This window comes from Tenrec ecaudatus, chromosome 11 (genome assembly GCF_050624435.1).
Source record: "Tenrec ecaudatus isolate mTenEca1 chromosome 11, mTenEca1.hap1, whole genome shotgun sequence".
Classification (NCBI taxonomy): domain Eukaryota; kingdom Metazoa; phylum Chordata; class Mammalia; order Afrosoricida; family Tenrecidae; genus Tenrec; species Tenrec ecaudatus.
The window spans coordinates 46,611,684-46,627,666 of NC_134540.1; the positions used below are offsets into that span (position 1 = coordinate 46,611,684).

The window sequence follows — 15,983 nt, forward strand, 5'->3', positions numbered from 1 at the left end:
AGGTGGACGGACACGGTGGCTGCAACCATGGGCGCAGGCGTGGGAAGCATTGTGAGGACAGTGCAGACTGGGCAGTGTTTCATTCTGGTGTGCACAGGGTTGCTATGGGCTGGAACCGACTCAGTGGCACCTGACCACAGCAAAAACCTGCACCCAAATCACAATGTTATTTCTGAAAAAAAATCACACACACACAAAATCAAAATTTTAAGTTTCTGATGACTAAATAAAAATTTTAAAGATATACAAATTCTTGTCATTGAAAATCACCGTAAAACAAAAAATAAAATCATGTAGCTTATTTCATTTATCACATATTTTTAATATTATCAATCAACATGAATTGAAAATACTGATATACATTGAAGGTCTTTTTTCTACTTTAGTGTGTATTTTTAAATGTGCACAATTAATGTGTTTTTTAAAAAGACAGATACAGTTTAGGGATCAACCTGAAGTTGCTACCTTTTTATATGTCCAATTTACAAAGATTATATCAAATAAAACCAAATGATTTATAGCTTGCATTCTCCCCTTTTCCTCTCCCCTCACTTCATCAAAAATTGGTGAAAATTATCAGGCAAAGGATCCTGGTTTAAATAAAAAAGATGAGCAAAATTACTGTCTTTACTGACAATCATTCAAATAGATTTCTTAGGGAGAGATGTTCCTTTCTAACCACCTGTCTACCTGCTCATTATGATAAAAGAACCTTTACTATTAGACATACCGTATATACTCATGTATAAGTTGAGTTTTTCAGTACATTTTTTAATGCACTTTTTGTGGTAAAATTAGGTGCCTTGTCTGATATTTGGGTCAACTTATACTTGAGTATATACAGGGTATTTCTGATAAATAGCTGTCAATAATTTGAAATGTATTTTGCTTTATGATTTCATATACATACAGTATCTTTGGACAGATCATTCATATCTATATAATGGTTAATTTTCCAGTACTTATAACATGAGCTCATTTGACTCCTTTATATCATTCACATTTGCTTATTCTCATATTGATCACTACATGAATTTCAGAAACGTCAACTTTTGCCATTGTTCTGAGGTAGACATTTTCAAATACCGTTCAGTTGGTGAATGTATGTATGTGTGCCTTTACTTCTGATTTAGGAGTGACATACATTACTCTTTATTTCTGAAAACGAGCTTTGTACCTGAGGAAAATGCTAATTCCTTTTATACAAGTGTTCTTGGGACTCTGAAAGTGTCTGGGTATGTGGACCAACTTCAGAAGTGTCTTGAAATGTCTTCAGATTATGAGAATATGGACAAGTATACTTTTCTGGGGTTACAGATCAAAGTCTTTATCTGATTCTTTCACAAGGATATGAAAACAGAAAAAAAACCCCAAACTCTGTTCAACTAGAATATGTAGAAGGGACCTGTGTGATATCCACCAGAACTCAGAAAATATTACTTGAAAATTGGGTCTCTGCAGATGGAACAAATGATCTTGGAATGAAACAATTCTGGACTTAGGAGAGACACTAAATCCAATGGCTAGCATCTGCGTCAAAAGAAGCAAAGTCATGTGAAGGCAGAGATTGGAGCTATGCTTCCAGCAACACTACTTTACATGAATATTTAAGCCAGTTAATTGCTAAATTACTCTTTTATCCATTTGGAAATAGAAATGTCACACATCCTTTTAATTTAAGGTATTTGAAATAATTTGGGCTCTCGGGGTTTTCAGAACATATACACATGAGAAGTATAAAAGAAATAAAATCTTTTAAGTAGTTGTGTTTAAATCATATTGAGCATTTGCTAAAAGATGTGATTAACTGGAAAACTCAAGACAAAGGGTACTTTCTTGGCAGTTAGGGATTTCAGCATTGCTAGTTGTGTCGTTCACTGAGTAAGTGGGGGTTGTAAACATTTAAACATTCAGAAGAAACACTGAATTAAGAAGTCAGGAGGCCTGGGTTCGAGTGCCAATTTTATTTGCAACTAACCATGGACAAACACTTACTCATGAAATAATGATGAACATCTACTCACTAATTCACAAATATGCCATGGAACCAAAAGTCTCCCCAGAAAGCTTCATTATAAATGAAGAGATTACTGTTATTTAGTTTTGACGTTAACTGAAAAGTTGAGAATGACAAATGGGAGAATTTCTTGTTTTTGTAAGTTGTGTGCATACTTCAATTCTGCAAATGGATAATCTGGTTGAGATAAGCAGTCTGATATTTCAACTTTACAAAACAAGAAGCTATCAACAAGAAGTTACTGGATCAGAAAGAGGTGGTCAGAAAAATGGTGTTACTGAAGAACAGCTTTCTATGTTAAGAACTTCTAACATTCCTGTTATCAAATGGAACAAAATTTGAGGTCACCAAAACCTTTGCCCCTTTGAAAGGACGCCTCCCAGTAGAGCAAACATCTCATTTCTCTAAAATTAATGTTAAACAGGGTCCTACAGATGCTACAAATGACCAATCAAAATAGCTAAGCAAACTTTGATCTTTTCCCCCCTCCTCCTGTTTTTCATACTTATGTTTCATTAAAAAACTCCAGTTCCTAACACCACAGCACATGCTTCTGTACCCTACTATGCTGAAAGAGATCCCAGTATTCTGTCACCAGGAGGGAGGATAAAAAGGAATTAGGGGGAAGTTTTTTAGAAAGCTCACTTTAACTGGGAGTAAGAAAAATTAATAATCATAAGCATCTGGCCATTTATCATATATATGAATCAGGCCAACTATATGTACTAACCATCAAAAAGTAAACACATTTTCCTGCAAGTAACATTGTTAGTCTCTATTTCTGAACTTTCCCTCATATTGTGAGCAAAAAAAATTTTTAAATGTCTGGGACATGATTCACACACAAACAGAGTAGATACAAATGCCATCACAAAATATTAAAATATTTCCCTGGGAAATATTTTAGAAGAAACATACTTTCACTGTTGGCCCCAAATGCCATCATTCACTTATGTTCTCTAACTGTCAACTTTTAATACAAAAATACCTTAAAGCTGATAATCAAGAACATTTACAGGGACTTACAAAATTGACAGAATATTTCAATGATATACACAGCTTAAAGTTTTACAGTTCTTTGCTGGCACTTGAGTTTATAGTTGATAAACACAATAACTACTATCAAATAAAATACTGTTTTTAGCTTATACATATTTTCAAAACCCCGTATTACCTCACAAAACAGTAAAGAACAAATCACTCTGCTCAGGAGCCCTCTAAGACGAGCACCGAGAACGAGACAGCCAAGTTATCGTAGGACAGCAAGCTTCTAAGTCCAGGCAACTGACCAAATGTACATTATCCAACAAGTCCAGTGAAAAAAATGGGCTGTTCTCTGATTCAATAAAACACGGATCACGTATAGATCAAAAATATGAACTTATAAAACTTGTTCCATTGGGGTTTTTTTTTGTTTTGGTTTACAAAGGTTTAAATGATTGGTGATACTATCAATGTTTTTTTCTTTTAAATTTTTAGGTAGAAAATCTCATTTAACAAGTACACATTTTACATTCCAAATTAAAACTGAAGTATTTGTTAATACGGTGAAATCATTTTTTATTTTCCGTTAATGAGTAAGGCTATTTTCACATTATCAAAACGAAATCACTTTTCAATAATCTTAAAGCAAACATATATTCTTTTTTTGCAGAGGGAAGGAGAGCCAAACTAAAACTTAAGTGATGTTGAACTTAAATATACATTTTTAAAAACCTATTAGCTTACGAATATGGAAACTGCCTTCTGTTATTATTCTGAAGGAAAATATACACCTCCAAAACTTTACGTAGCAATTCAGTCCAATCCGTTTTCTATGATTGAAATTTCAACAAAAAATGATATTGATCATACCACTAAATTAATAGAAGACTAAATTAAGAAAACTTAAATATAAACATACTGACCAAAATAGTCCATTGGTACTGGAACAATGTGGAAAAAAAAACACCAACCATATTAGTTGATAATATAATTAATTACTTTCAAAACTTTACTATTATAATTTTGGACTTTTAGAATAGTAAATTATTAAATAGGCTGATTTCAAGAACTGCTTACATTTTGTAAGTTGAAATTAGTATTTCAGCATTACTAGTTCTACACCCAATCATCTGAGGTTTAACTCGACTCTTTAGGAAGCTATTTTATAGATACATTCCTTTAGCCAGAGAACCACCTTTGTGTTTCTAAGTATTTACAATGAACCCTGCTGATCCTGTGCATTCCGCTGCGGTGCTACCTGCACCCAGACTTCATCATCAGAAAATGAACTTGAACTTCCTGACTCGGAGTCCAGTTCACTAAAGCCGTCTAGGTCCCACTCAGTACTCGACTCGCTCCTTGCATCATCTTCCTCAGTGATGAAACTCTGGCCAGGTTCAAGGCAGGAAGGATATACACGAGCACAGAGGCAAATAAAGCCAGAGTCGAACTGCAAGAGGCCTAGCATGGTCCCTACGTTAACCCACTGGTCTTCCCTGGTGTCGTACTCATACACAGTCACCCTGTTCTTCTTCCACTGTGGGGTGGTCGAGGTGATAAGCAGCAGCTTTTGGCCATGATTAACAATCTGGTAGTTGTGGGTTTCTGAGTCCAAGGGAATATTACTAATCCGCCTCCATTCTCCCCTGGCTGGGTTGTAGACCTTCATGACGGGAATGTCACAAATACAATAAATCTCATCATTGAAGACACAAGCTTCCTGGAAATCACTGCGTTTGAGAGATGCACAGTTCAGCCACATGTTGTGACTGGGATCATAGCAGAGCATGCGTTTACTATTGACAGCATAAAGGTAGTTCTGAACCACTATTAGCTCAAAGGAATAGAAGGAATGGGGTACAGGAGCCACCAGCGCCCACTGGTTCCTCTGAACGCTGTAGCATTCCACTTCCTTCAATTTCACACCAGTAACAGGGTCTCGCCCACCCAAAATGTAAATGTAGCCATTGAGATAAGCCACATCCATGCCCTCCCGGCACAGCAAGCGGTCTGCAAGTTGCTGCCAGCTGTTCTGGGCTGGCTTGTATACCCAGAGGTCTTTCCTGGGCTGGGCAGCTAGATAGATGTCATGGTCAGGAGAGACACAGACAGCTGAGGAGGTGATGGTTTTGGTGTGAGCCAGGCTGGTCAAAGGTGAAGGCATGGTGTAAATGTCCCCCGAATAGGGGTCATAGCAGAGAAAAGGATCTCTGGGGTGTCCAAAGAAGACCACCATCTCCTTGGCACACATCCCCATCCTCTGGGGTGGACTTTCTGCTGAGGATACAGCAGAGTTGGTGCTGCTGTTTGGCTTGGGCACCAGCGTCTTATACATCATGTCACCATAGCGCATCTGCAGGGCCCCCTCAATAACGTCCAGGCAGTGCTTCTTCACAAGGGGCTTGGTCAGCAGCCCCTCCAGGTAGTCTCGATCCGAATCAGTGAAATGTGTCCAGCGGACGCACTTGAAGACTTCTGCAGCACTGGGACCCCTCTCTTTGGGCGCAGCTTCCAGCCACTGCAAGCCCACGTGACACACAGTCCGTTCACTGTCTACGTCCAGGCTGTCCAGGCGCAACACAGCCAGCAACTGCGCCAGGGTCAGATCTGCCAGTGTCTCTTCCCGATTTGAACCCATTCTACTGAGCTGCTTGAAGTTGTGCGCGATGAAGGACTGGGCCTGCGACCGAAGCTTGTGATGGTCGAAGGCGTCCGCAAACTTGAGGATGGCAGTGCAGTTGGTCAGGTCAAGGCGCCGGGCTAGGAAGGAGGCGCAGGCTTCCCGCACGTACTCGAGCTGCAGCATGTCGGAGGCAGCATAGAGGCGCTGCACGTTGGCTTCGCTCAAGGACACATGGCCGGTGTAGCAGTAGTCAACCAGCACCTCGAAGGACTCCGCGTCCACATCATGCATCGTCACGCTCGCCTGCTGGCTCTCGTACATGCCGCCCGTGAACATGCTCTTGAAGTAGGGGCACGCAGCAGCCAAGATGTTGCGGTTGCAGGAGAAAAGGCGACCCGTGCCAGGCCCGCTACCGGGTGTCACCACCTCGATGGTCACGTCGCAGAGCAGCCGCGCGTCGTAGAAGGACTTGAGCTGCGCCAGCAAAGCTGCCGAATGGGCCGAGTCCTTAAGTTCCTCGGGGCCCGTGAAAAAAGCCGAAACTGAGGGCTTGGAAATCCTCTTGGGCCGTCTCCCGCCGCGGGGGCTGGCGAGGCGACGGGAGCGCGGGGCTTCCTCGCGGGCCTGCATGGTGCTGATGGCGGCGCGCAGAGGGCGAGAACGACTGCAGGCGCCCGCTCGGGCTCCTCCTCGACCTCCTCTCGCCGACGCGACTCGCCCGGCCCTCAACGAGACCGCGGCACGGCCACGCTTAGTTCAGTGAGCCCCGCACCGCCGAGTCGCCGCTCTTTATCGCTTACGCGGTCCCAGACTCACCCGCTTCCACTTCCGCGCCCTTCCGCGGCCTCAGCACGCCGTACGCGACCGGCTGGTGAGAGCCCCGGAGCAGCCGCTGCCGCGCTGGCAACACCGGTGGGCGCCCGGGAGAACTACCACTCCCAGGGTGCCTCTCGCGCCCCGAGGCATGCTGGGGTCATTCAGACGCTAGGGAAGAGCCTGACGGAGAGGAGCCGCTGTGCATTTTGGGAGTAGTAGTTTGAGCAATATCGCGAGGTTTCTAGGCTATACACTGGTTTTCGGGTCAGAATTAGCGGTAAATTCCCACGATGTTATGGTTCAGGACATTCGTTTTGCGGATCAGATTGGGAACCCTGTGCTTAGTTTAGTATTTCTCTGTATTTCCTCTTCGTAAAAGGAAGATAACAATTGTATTTACATGGTTAGTTGTATGAGGAGTGAATAAGACAATTTGCACTGTGCGCCTCAATCGATATTTGATAAGTAGAATAAATAATTAATAATGTGCTTATTATATGTTTGAGGGTAGCTTACATTGTTACCCGACTCTCCTCTCACTTCCTAACATTAAGCGTTTAGTGAAAATACTTTGGCTCTCCACAAGATAAAATGTTGATTTCATCATGGGAAAGAGAATCAAACTCACATCAGCCCAAGGCCAATTCCTATGATTCCGAAGTCAGATACGGCTCCACCTTTCAAGTTTCTTTACCAGTTCTGACAAGGTGCACCCTCGACATTCGTATGTCTCTGCTGGGTTTCAAGCCTTGAACAGCGCCAAGGTCAAGCAGCTGCCAGGCTGAGAGTTTGAAGACCAGAAGGAGGCCTGCCTGTGGGCATGGTGAGGAGAGGCTACCCTGACCAAGATCTGTGTCTAGACCAGTTCTGATCCAATATTGTGTTTTATGGTACAAAAGAGACCTCATCTCAAATATATTTTAAGGAGCATGCTTAGTAAATCTTAACAGCGGCAGACAACACAAAGACACAGATAAATCATGCGGATGAGGTAGGCTGTTAGCACAAGGGCAAAAGAGCATCCAAGGATTCACACCTGGGAAGCTAGATAAATAGGATATGGAACAAGGGGAACTCACAAATTCAAGATTGGTGGCATATCGAACATCACAATTACAGGTGGGAGGAACAGAATCATGATTGACACTCATACATTATATTAGATGAAAGGGCTTACAAGATTGGGCCAGGGCCTTCCAACCAAGGTGGCCAGGACAAGACTGATAGGGCAAGACTCATGACTATGGGGTGCCCTGACCTGTCCCCATGAGGGCAACCTCCATCAAGGACACACCCAGGCAAGCCCGTAAGAGAGAGATTTACCCTTCCTGGCCTAGCTGGAGTACTGCAGAGGCCATCTATTTTCCAAAGCACTCTGCCTGAGGGTAAGATTATACCCTAAGTTAACTGGTCAGGAAGAATTCAGTGGAGGATTAATCTATTTGGGGACCCTGCAAATGGATTTTGGGTTTCACTGCCATCCACAATCTTTTGCAAAGTGCGGTGCTCAGAATTTAAGCTCAAATACAATTGTATTAGGCCCCATAATCATGAGTAGTCTGTGAGTTCTGTGTATCATTGCAATGAATTATCCAATCCAGTAGAGAAGTAGAGACTGTCAGATGTAGGGGAATGGCTGGTGTCAGAATGGCTAAGAAGGTCGGAGTGTGGAGACATGTCTGACCCTTGTTTCATATGAATTGGCTTTGTGCAGATATTGAGTTTGAGTCTCCTTGATGTCTGAGGAGGTCTGAAACCGCCTTCACATACCTTTTTATACCAATTGATCGCTCACAAGTGGATCATATAATCCTACCAACATCTTCTTTACCCAGACCCATACGGAGGAAATACACCTAGCCTGCACAGTCCCAGCCATTGTTGGGAATTACAAAGAGTAGAGCCATGCCAGACAGGTTCTGTATGAGCATAATTAAGTGCTCTGGAATTATTTTTCTTTGCAATGTTATCCATAGCTTGTTATGATCGACACAGTTGAATGTCTTTGAGTAATTAATAAAACAGGTATGGTATGCTCATTGTAATTTATGAAAATCATTAGTATATATTTGGAAGTTGATAGCTCCTCATTTAATTGTTTTGACTTCTTTTTTTTTTCTTCAAGTAAACTACATGCTTTAGGAAAAGCCACAGATGGTGGAAGATGAACACGCCCAGGCCTCCATAGTTAATGCCACTTGCAGTGGGAGAAGGGGTACCTCACATTGACTAAAAAAACACTTCCCCCTTTCTCATTTTCTTGTTGAAAATATACGCAACACATACCCCAATTCAACAATGTCTACATTGAAATGCATCTTCAAGTTTTTCAACCATTCTCCTTTTCTAAATAATCCCTCCCCCATGAACATAAACTCAATAGGTTTTTTTATGATCTGACCTTAAGAGTTACTGTTGTTAATTTGATTCACTATAGATAGTTCTTTAAAAGGAGACTAATACTCAAGGCAAACATTTTTTACTTATTAAACTAATCTATGTGGTTTACAGAAAGGGATTATTTTTAGCTTCAGATTTAACATTTCAGGGCAATAATTTGGGGACTTCATCCAGCCCTGTTGACACCAGAAAATCTGGATTCCATAATTCTGTTCTGCATGGTCAACCCTGTCCATCTCGATTCTTGTATAGGTTCTCTCATCACAATGTTCAGTCATAGTAATTCTTTCTTCTTTTTAAACTTTTTCTACTGTGAATTAGGTGAAGGTTTGCAGATCATTGTTTTACATTCAACACCTAACATACAAATGCTGGTTCAGCTTACCTTTGGCAATTCCCCAGGGCACCATTGCTTGGCCCAATTCATCCCTGTTTTCTATTTCCATTCCCTTCTCTGCTAACCTCCTGAACGCTGTACTTTTGTACCTGCTGCACTTTTGATTTTAACTGGTTGATTTTTCTAACAGGGAGGTGAATTCAGTTAGAGACCTGAGAGGTGACTAAGGGCCACACCCTCTGGGGTCCTACAGTCTCTATCCAATCAGTAAGCCTGCCTGATCTCTTCTGTGATGTTGAGATACCTCCCACATTTTTCTCCCACTCTACCCAGAACCTTCCAAGGTGATCTTTTTCAGAGCACTTGGTAATGACAGTCAGGCAACATCTGGTTCTTCTGGTCTCAGGGTTGTGGAGACATGTTCAGGCATCTTTTAAGTTTTACTGAGCACTTTTCATTTGTCAGGTTTCTTCTCATCCTTGGTATAGGATATTACACCAAGGATTCTTCTCATCCTTGGTATAGGATATTGGCACTGACCAGTAAATGAATTAAATGATGATAAACAAATGCCTTTAGCTTTTGATTTCTCTTATAATATTTTTCTTAATAATTCTTTTTTTGTAGAAATCATGTTTTGGGTTTAATTTTTAAAGTTTTAAAATATTTTTAAAGTTTTAAAATACTTCCTTTTAAGAGGAAAAAATTAAAGAATTTTAAATGCCATGTGATCTCATACTTGGTGCCTGTTTCATACATTTTTTTCAACCTTTTAGTTTAATAAATCATTTTATTGTAGGTTCTTACAGCTGATAACAATCCATCAGTTGTATCAAGCACATTTGTACTGTTTAATATTCATATTTCCTGGGATTAATGTTCCTCTTATGTAAAATGCCTGAAAGCCACCATCACAGGTTCTGTGTTTGGAACTGTTGTAGTTAGCTTTTGTGCAACGCGCTACACCTACAGGGAGGGATGAGTGGAGTCCTCAATCAGGACACAGCCTAATGATGTCTCTTTGGAGGTGTTTTACTTTCTGAGACTCGTGGAGAATTGCTCTCTTGTCCCTTTTCTTCCTGCTTCAGTAGATCCTGCATCTTGATTTCTAGAGCCAGCATCCCATGTAGCCTGCTGACTCTGGGAGCTGTCGGCGCCCTGTCATGTTCCAGCCAATCTTTTATCCACACAATTAAGCCCCTATCAACCTATGATTTCCTAGCTTCCTGTTTCACTTTCCTACTTCAGCAGCTGGTAGCTGTGTGAGTCTGGAGGGACCATCTCCCCATGGACTTGAGCTGAACTGGGCTGGGCCACTTCCTTGATATAAAGTTCTTTCTTATACATATATAAGTGTCACTGGTTTTTTTTCTCTAGAAAATGCATCTTAATACAGTAACTTATACCTTTCAATTTCCTATTCAATTCAGAGTTTTCTTGAATTAAATCAGATTCTTCCGGGACACTCATTATTTTTTAGGGCATTGTCTATCCCTAGGGAAGTAGTAATAGTACTGATTCAAATAGGATTAGATTAGCAGCCAACTCTGAGAAAGTAGGAAGAAAAACAAAGGAAAGGTTTCTTTTTTTTTAAGAAAAGTTGTTTAATCCTCTGGTGAAAAATCCACATAACCAGTGCAGATCAAGTCACTGTAGAATAGTTATTCTTTCTTTTTGCTGCACCAGCGTGGCGTTTGCAGTCCCCCTGACAGTCTTCACATACTGATGTGATATAATACATACAGTATCAACTATGTAATAGTAGTTTCAAATATATAGCCTAAGTCTGATGAATCTTCTAGTTTATAACACATCAATTTGAAGGAGGATTTTGCAGAGACCAGCCTGTTCTCTAGGAGGCATCTTTAAAGAAGGTTCAGGCTGAAAGTGCATTCAAGAGCCTAGAGAGAGAAGTCTAAACAAAGTTTAATTTATCACATACTTTATTCAGATTGATTGACAGGGGAAAGCAAGTCAGCCAGTCAATTATGAGGTAAAGGTTGGGAATGTAAGGGTCTGTGTCTGGTCTTGTGTCACAGGTAAACAGGGGGCATTGGGAGTCTGTGAGTCACGTGGAGAAAGGCAGGCGCTCTGGTGGGGCAGTGGTTAAGGGCTGCGAATTTGGGAGAGATGGCCATCGCTTCCACAAAGACTGGAGCCTGGGAAACTCCACGGAACAGCTCTACTCAGTCCGACAGGGCTGGAGTTCAGGGCAGTGTGTCCCTAGGGAAAGGTGGTTCTTTGTAGGGAACAGGTTTGCTGAGCACAAAGGAGGGGGGTGTGCAAAGCAGTCTGCACTATCAATGTATGCCACATGAAGTTTACCACTGTGACGCCAAGCAAGTGTGTGCATGTACACAGCAAGTATGTAGTACAATGTTAACAGTCGATACATTATCAATAGTTGATAAATATAAAATGCTTTATATTTATAAGAGAAAATTTTGGTGTGGTTGAAAATATTCACAACAGAAAGTTGGGGCAAGATTTCTCTCAAGTTTATGTCAAATAGTTCCATCTTAGCTGTTTCTTCTAATCTGTCCTGGCATACTCCTCTTTTGACTCAAGGAATTTCCTCAGAATCACTACTAAATGCATCATGCCACTTGGTGCTGTTATTCGTGATTTCTGTGTTTGCCTCCTTCACGCATTTGAGCTTCCTTCAGGTAAAGACTGGAATTTAAAAGTCCATCAAACGTTCTACAGTGAATTACTCATATCAGGCCATCTGTGGCCTCTCACTAACTCAAAGAGCAGTGAGAAACAGAAGTCACAGAGGCTACTTTAAATATTGTTTCGTGGTTTATTCTTTACATAATTTGCATTCAGCTTTCAAAGAATTTCACAATGTTTCCTTGGGAGAGTCCCTGTTCCTGAGGAACTAAAAGGCTCTGTGATATATAAGTACGCTTGTGCTATTTAAAAGTAGAACTTTAAGTCTTTGCTTGATCTTTCAGGGGCTCATAATGACATTTCTCTTTCATCACTAAAATGTACATCTTCGTGAAGTAACAGAAAAAACAGAATTGACCTTAATTTATACATATTGTACAAACCCCACCTGCTGGGCAACTGACTCCAGCTGAGGGCCATCCTGTGTGTCAGAGTTGAACTATGCTCCAGAAGGTGTTCAGAGGCTGAGTTTTCAGAAGCTGAATGTCAGGCCTTTCTTCTGTGGTTACTAGGGGTGGACTCAAACACCCGGCCTTTCGTTTAGCAGCAAAGAACATCAATCATTTGCACCATCCAGGGACTTTAGATTAATTTATAGATGACAAATATAAAGAGAGATCAAGTAATCGCTCCTAACACCCATCATCTATTCCCAATGGTGAATTGGTATTTCTTTTTTCAATATTGCACCCTTGTTTTCTACTTGAAGACTTGGACCATGCTTTCAAGTAATCCTAAAATAAACCCTTAAAACAAGAAATGTGACTTGGTTCATTAAAAAATTATTTGTAAGTTCTGTGTACTTTATACTGCACTTTATAAAAATCCATAAATATTTCCAGTCTTCTTGGCATAATTGTATTCCATTAATAAATAATAAATGGACATTTATTTCGCTGATCTAAGGTTTTCATCCAAAAGCTCAGCCATGGCTTCTTCGTCAGCTGATTGAAGGAGTCTTTGAATTAGCTCGTCCAGGGCCTTCTCACCACATAAAAATTCCTGGTAAAAGAGAGCAATTACAGAAATCTGATTACTAGAAATCAATGCGAAAAAAAGCAGAGCTCAGTGGACATTAACTGTATTTCCTTATATTGTTGTTGTGTGCTATCAAATCAATTCCAACTCACAGCCACCCAATATGAGGGGGCAGAACAGCCCCAGAGTTTCCTATGCTGCGATCGTTATAGGAGCAGGTAACCAGGTCTTGTCTCCCGTGGTTTAAATCCACCTTGGATTTAAACTCCCTACCATTTGGTTAACAACTGCATGCTTAACCATGTGGCACCAGGGTGCCTTCATTTTTTATAGGCAACAACAAATTATTAATGTGGTTCTAGAATCAAGCGATCACAATTGCTAATGTAAGAAAGTTGTAGTCTGTAGTGGTTCTTTATATAAAGCAGGGAGTTCAAAAGAGCAATGGGATTCTTCCTTCTTAAATGGTTTAAAATGAAATAGGATTAGCATTTTATTTTGACATCAGTCTTCTAGGATTTGTATTTTTCCAGTAACTCTGAGTTTGTTTGGATATCCACACCTCCAAAACTCAATTGTCACCTTGGGTCAGGATCATGAACACTTAAAACAATAGAAAGTTGAGGTAGTTAGTTTATTGTGCCAACCTGGCTGATAAACACATGTGGGTTTAATTGAAGGATGGAGGGATAAATGGCTCGGTGAGCCTTTCCATTCTAGTTATTGGGTCTCTTGCTTTGTGATGGTTGGACCAAGGTGCAGCTGCCTTAGCCAGTTCCTTGCGTCAGCTTGCAAGGCTCACTTCATTCAAACATCCCTGAGGAGAAGCCACATGGACCTACCCCGATGCAGACCTGGGTGCTGGATGTTTTCTTGATGCACACGTATCCTTTGTATAAAACTCTTTTACATGAATGAGTTTCTGTGGATTTGTTTCTTTAAAGTACCAGACTAACACAATAAGTCCATTGGCAACTCTGTGGAGATTCTATCCTAAGGAACAAGTGTTGCTACTGGATGTCATCCAGTTGTTTCTGACTCCTTGTGACCCCATTTACAACAGAACAAAATATTGCTCAGTCCTACACCAGCCTCCCACTGTTGCAATGCTTCAGCCCATTCTTGTAGCCACGATGTCCCTCCATCTCATTGGGGTCCAAGTTTTGCCACCTTTCTGCAGGGCATGAATGATCTTTCTCCAGGAACAGCCCGCCTGAGAACACATCCAAAATATATGTGAGACAAAGTTTTGCCAACTTTGCAATGTCAGAAGCATTTCAGCTGTATTTATTCTAAGATATGACAGTTCATGGTGGATATTCAATGTTCTTCAGGAATATCATAATTCAAATGCATTAATTCTTTGGTCTTTCTTAGTCTCAGGCTTTCCCATGCATTTGAGGAGGCTGAAAATACTATGGCTTAGGGCAGGTGCACCTTAGGGCGACATCTTTCTTTTCTTATACTTTAAAGATCTTTTGCAGCAGATTTGCCAAATGCAATAGATTACTTTTTTTTTTTTAAGACTTGACTGCTGTGTCCATGGGTGTTGGTTGTGGATCCAAGTAAAATAAAATCTTGATATCTTCCATTTTTTCTCCATTTATTGTGATGTTGCTTATTGGTCCACAAATGAGGATATGTTTTATGTTCATGTGTAATACATATTGAAATCTTTGCTCTTCATCACTAAGGGTTTCAAGTTCTCCTTGATATTAACAAGCAATGTGTCATTTGCATACGACAGCACTTAATGCATTTTCCCGTAATCGTGATGTCATGATTTCCCTCATATAATTCGGCTTCTGGAATTATTTGCTCAATATACAGGTTGAATAAGTAGGATGAAAGGACACAACCCTGACATACACTTTTCCTGATATTAAACCATCCAATATCCCCTTGCTCTGTTCTGCCTCTTGGTCTATGTACAAGTTCTGCAGGAGCACAATGAGATGTTCTGGAATTCCCAATTTTCTCAATGTTATCCATATTTATTGCCACTCTCATTTCCAGATGCCTTTGCATATTCAATAAAGCACAGGTAAACATCTTTCTGGTATTCTGTGTTCAGCCAAACATCATCAATGATATCCTTTTATTCTGAACCCAGACTGAATGGCAACAGTTCCTTGTCTGGGTACTACTGCAACCACTTTTGAGTTATTTTCAGCACAATTTTACTTGTGTGTGACTCAATGATATTGCCTGGTCATCTCCATTTGATCACACAGCTGGTGCCCTGGGGCTAAGGTGCCATGATTTTACCAGTCTCATCTACAACTATTCAGTTTCTAAATGATTCAAACCCACTAGTCTCATTACTGTCCTTCATTTAAATATTTTTTGTTTTACTTCAACTACACACATCTTCACTCATGCTGCTTTCAGATGTTTCTTTTCACAAATGTCGAATGCCCTACCTACTACTCTATCTTTTCTAGGCCTGCCAAATCCTTCAAAGCAACTCAAATTCTGCTTCATGTAGAAACATTTCTCAGAGACTTCCGGGAAGATGGTGATGGAGTGACACAGATCAGAAGGACTCCGCAGAATCCAGCCCAGGAGAATTGCTTAGAGGGAACTTTAACACAGCTGAAACACAGGAGGAACATCATAAAGATAAGTAGACACAGACCCATGGGGTTTTGAGGGGCTGGGGGCTTTTGGCATACCTCAGTGGAAGCCGGCTGGGACTTGACCTTGCCCTGCCACTGTCTCTGCTGGAGTGGGACAATTTGGAGCCCGTAGGGAGGCTTGGTCTCAACACAGCTACAGTTTGCCCCTGCCTGCCTCAGGGCCGGGACAGGACCCTTGCAGCTCCACCTGCAGGGATGGGGTTCAGCTATATTGTTGCTTCTGTTTACAACTCTGCTCTCTGTTCCCCCACAGTCCTGGAGGTCTGCGCAGGGGCTTTTTCTTGGCACAGCCACAGAGCCTGAGGTGGGGACTAAACCCTCGCAGCTCCAGGGGCAGAGATGGGGGTTCAGCTATATTGTTGCTTTTGTTTACATATCTGCTCTCTGTCCCCCCACAGTCTTTGAGGGCTGTGCAGGGGATTTTTCTCGGTTCAGCTGCAGATTGCCACTGCTACCTCGGGGCAGGGACTAAACCCTTGCAGGTCCAACAGTGGGGAGAGTGGGAATCAGCTACAT

General features: G+C 41.3%; 2 protein-coding genes across 5 annotated transcripts in view; both read right to left on the bottom strand.

Moving 5' to 3' along the window:
- Positions 1-1,692: 1,692 nt before the first annotated feature.
- Positions 1,693-6,562, bottom strand: KBTBD7 (kelch repeat and BTB domain containing 7). The gene has a single exon (XM_075563012.1). The coding sequence runs from the start codon at positions 6,252-6,254 to the stop codon at positions 4,215-4,217; it is 2,040 nt and encodes a 679-aa protein (XP_075419127.1). The 5' UTR covers positions 6,255-6,562; the 3' UTR covers positions 1,693-4,214.
- A 4,234-nt stretch (positions 6,563-10,796) lies between these two features.
- The window catches only part of MTRF1 (mitochondrial translation release factor 1), a 44,080-nt gene continuing 38,893 nt past the window's right edge, over positions 10,797-15,983 (bottom strand). For 3 of the 4 annotated variants that reach the window (XM_075563015.1, XM_075563013.1, XM_075563014.1), the window contains exon 10: positions 10,798-12,852. In XM_075563015.1, coding sequence (XP_075419130.1) covers positions 12,739-12,852 — 114 coding nt within the window. In that variant the 3' untranslated portion in view covers positions 10,798-12,738. Of the gene's footprint in view, positions 12,853-15,983 lie in introns of all 4 variants that reach the window. The other variant, XM_075563016.1, reaches the window with a different exon arrangement.

Coding starts and splice junctions, on each gene's coding strand:
- KBTBD7 (XM_075563012.1), bottom strand. CDS start 6,254: ATGCAGGCCCGCGAGGAAGCCCCGCGCTCCCGTCGCCTCGCCAGCCCC.